At 52.9% G+C, this 3358-nt stretch overlaps 1 protein-coding gene across 1 annotated transcript in view; it reads right to left on the bottom strand.

Moving 5' to 3' along the window:
* Positions 1-3358, bottom strand: part of SARC_03481 (hypothetical protein) — a gene marked incomplete at both ends in the record, with an annotated part of 13860 nt that overhangs the window by 1439 nt on the left and 9063 nt on the right. Inside the window, one exon of the mRNA XM_014302747.1 lies at positions 36-3239. Within this exon, the coding sequence (XP_014158222.1) occupies positions 36-3239 (3204 nt within the window). The remainder of the gene's footprint in view (positions 1-35; positions 3240-3358) is intronic.

Below are 3358 nucleotides of genomic sequence, written 5' to 3'. Positions count from 1 at the left end.
GAACAAACAAACACATGGAAAACATATACACATACCTTCGTGGACCATCTTCCCCCTAACCTCTCTCTCAGAATTTTGGTGTTGATAGTTCTCGCCTGAGCCAGCCCCATTCCCTGCAGACACATGGCCTTTACCTATATCCAGTTCTCCCCCTAACTCCAACCGGTTACGTACAGCACCATCTCCTCCAAACGCACCCACTCCATCTACATGCCTGTGATGTACCCCGCCTGGGTATGTACTGCATCCTTCCACCCGGCTTGTGCTATTTTCCGAACCGAACTCGCTGCACCCAGTAGGTGTGGCTGCCTGCAGCTTGCCCTTCGCCGCGATACTTGTCAAGTACGAACTAGCCTCATAGTCTGGTTCAGGAAGTTCGGTACTTTCACCGGTGGGACTGTTGCCATCGTTGCCAGGCGGACCACCTAGGTTGTCAGCATGCCTACCTGTGCTTGTACTATTCACTGTGCTGCCGCTGCCATGCACATAACCTGTAGTGATACTACTACTGCAAATACTACTACTACGGGGATAATCTGGATTGAACCTCCTTTGGTCATCACCGCCTGTTCTGTCTGCAGTGGTGTTTGTGCTTGTACTAGAGTTAACCTCCGTCGTACTAACACCGTCTCTATAGTTCGTACTAGCACCACCAGTGCCATGTGCAGTTTTCGTATGCGTGCTATTATGATAGGTCCCACAACTACTACTACTACCAGGGAATACACCACTCGTACCGGAATTACCACAGGAGTGTGTATTATCCCCTCGATCCCCCAATTGTGGTACAATATCGAGTTTAGTCCGCTCTCTGAGCCGTTCCAGTTCTCTCTGCATCTCTAAGGGCAGTGCACGCACTACCTGTGAGTCCCACCGCGACGGACTAATATCGTCGGCAAACAGTGCATCCTCACGCAAACACTGAACACTTGGTACGGAACTTTGAACGGGTTGTACCGAGTTTTGAACGTTTTGAGCGGAACCAATGGCGTTTTGTACCGAATTTCGAACTTTTTCATGTGCGTATTGGGCACTATGTCGAGAAGCGGGTGGTACTAAGGTGGCACTTTTGGAGGCGGTATAGTCTTCATAAGTCGGAGATCCGTCCCTCTTTCGGTTCCGCAGCTGAATAGCAGGACCCTGCACCTGCGCCTGAATTTTAGGACTGATTTGTCCAATCCTCCCGACGGCAGAGCTACCCTCAGCGCGAACTGCCGTTCCAACAGGATTTGGTATCTTAAAGACAGACTCCCCCCTCACCGATAACGAAGAAGGCTTTCGAAGGTGCGGCACTTCATTCCGCTTTGTCCCGGTATACGATTCCGTATCACCAGAAACATGCCTCTGCTCCGATAGATATATAGTATCATCTCCAGTGACAGATGAAACGATTGGGGTTTCCGCACGGTCTGGCATATGTATGCCATTTCCCCGGTGTGCACTCTCCATGGCCACGTGTGTCGTATCATTATCCTTCGCAGACACTACATACGTATCTGACACCGGCTCTCTGAGCCCATCCAGCACGTCTCTGCGTGTGCACGGGTCCAGTTCCATGAACGTGCGAGGGTCAATACCATGCATTGCCAACACCTTCACATCCGCTTCCGTTATCTTGTCCTGAGGTGGTGTGGCGCTGTTGAGCGCTACAGGGGCTCTGATCTTGGGAGTTGAGGATACAGATTCCGCATTTCTAACTACAGGGTCTAAGGTATCCAGGCCAACGTGTTCATGCCCCTCGTAGCTGCCCGAAGTACTATACTGGTGCGATGCGTTCAGGCTCCCAGGGTTGGAGGTTACAGACTCCGCAACCCTATTCCCAATAGTATCCGTGTGCGATGGACCTCGCTGCCCAGTCACTCTATACACATCACGCACTTCATATTTCTCCCCTTCGCGTGCATCGTTTTCTGCACATGACTTCTCATCGTGCCTATCAGTGTCCGCACATCGCACACTCGGATTGGCTTCCGTATCATCTACGCGGTCCACTGACCTTGTTGCCAGCCTCTCACTCGTACCCTGATCCCAGTCCATCGCTTTGTTCGCTGTACTATCTATCGCAGCTCGGGGATCGACCCTACCAAACTCCGTGCTTGCACCAGTAGAGTTCTCAGCGTGATCATCCAAAGCACCCACACAACTCGCATTCGTACGTGCTTGTACACCATCACGCCCATGCATAGCACTGTATACACCAGTTGCTACAGTACGGCCTCTGTTATCCTCTAATGCCACAGCTACACCGTCTTCAACAGCTGCATTGGCTGAAGCTCGATTCTCGTCAATAACCGCATTTGTCACTACATCCACCCCTGCAACTGTTGGTATTAAGCCCTTTACAGGAGACTCAGTGGCAGTATCGGCAGCGTTCATGGTGCGCCCACTCGCTACACGTCCGTTTGTCCGAGAATGTGGCTCTGACTGTGGTGCATCTCCCGTGGGCTCCGACAAGGCCAGCTGTGCGCTTGTCGCATTCCCCACTGCCTTACGCATGAAGAATTGTTCCATGGTGCCCTTACCAACACTCACGCCGGCTTTCGTCCCAGCCACACTCCCTTCCTCACCCATTGGCACCAGCCGTGTGAGGGTAATACCAATACCCCGTACATCCGTGGGAGCCACTCCAATCTCCCTGAACAGTTGTGTGCACGTCCGCAACAAGGTGCTGTACTCGTCTGTGGTTCCACCCAGTTTCTGGGTCTGGTTGTGGTCGTAGCACGGGCCATGCCCCAGATACTTGTGCGCCGTGGCCTTCGCATCGACTGTCTCCTTGATCTTCAGCGTCACACTACCCGTGAATAAACACTCGGCCTTGAGCCTATCGCGGATGTTCTGCACCAGATTGCCCATAAACTCGTCCACGCCCCTCTGATCCGTAAACCGGACCCCCCAGCTGATCTCGGTAGCCAGCGTCTTGCGTGTTTTGCTTGCCGTCAGCTCCTCCCGGTCGATGCCGTGCGCCGCGTCTCGGAGCTTGCGTCCCAGGTTGGTACCGAACATCTCCTGCAGCACAGCAGTATCCAGGTGACGCATATCCTCTACCGTCAACACCCCGATGTTGTTCAGCTGCTTTCGCTTGCTCCAGCCCACCCCGGGGAGGTTCTCTACGGCCATCTCTCGCAATACCTCGGGTGTGACCCTGTCACTAAGATAGCACACGCCGTCTGGTTTGGCCTCGCGTGTAGCCAGGCGGGCCATGAGTTTGCTATTGCCGATTCCTACCGATGCACTGCAGCCTGAGTGTGTGAGAGTAGAGGACAGTAGCAATGGTATCAAGAAATGAATGTATATATGTATGTCTACCAGTACACATCAGCCTAGGTTTATGAGGAAACAAAGCCTTGGCGATAGTACA

Source organism: Sphaeroforma arctica (genome assembly GCF_001186125.1).
Source record: "Sphaeroforma arctica JP610 unplaced genomic scaffold supercont1.177, whole genome shotgun sequence".
Lineage (NCBI taxonomy): Eukaryota > Ichthyosporea > Ichthyophonida > Sphaeroforma > Sphaeroforma arctica.
Note: the sequence above shows the minus strand (reverse complement) of the source record. Positions and strands in the feature narration are given on the sequence as shown.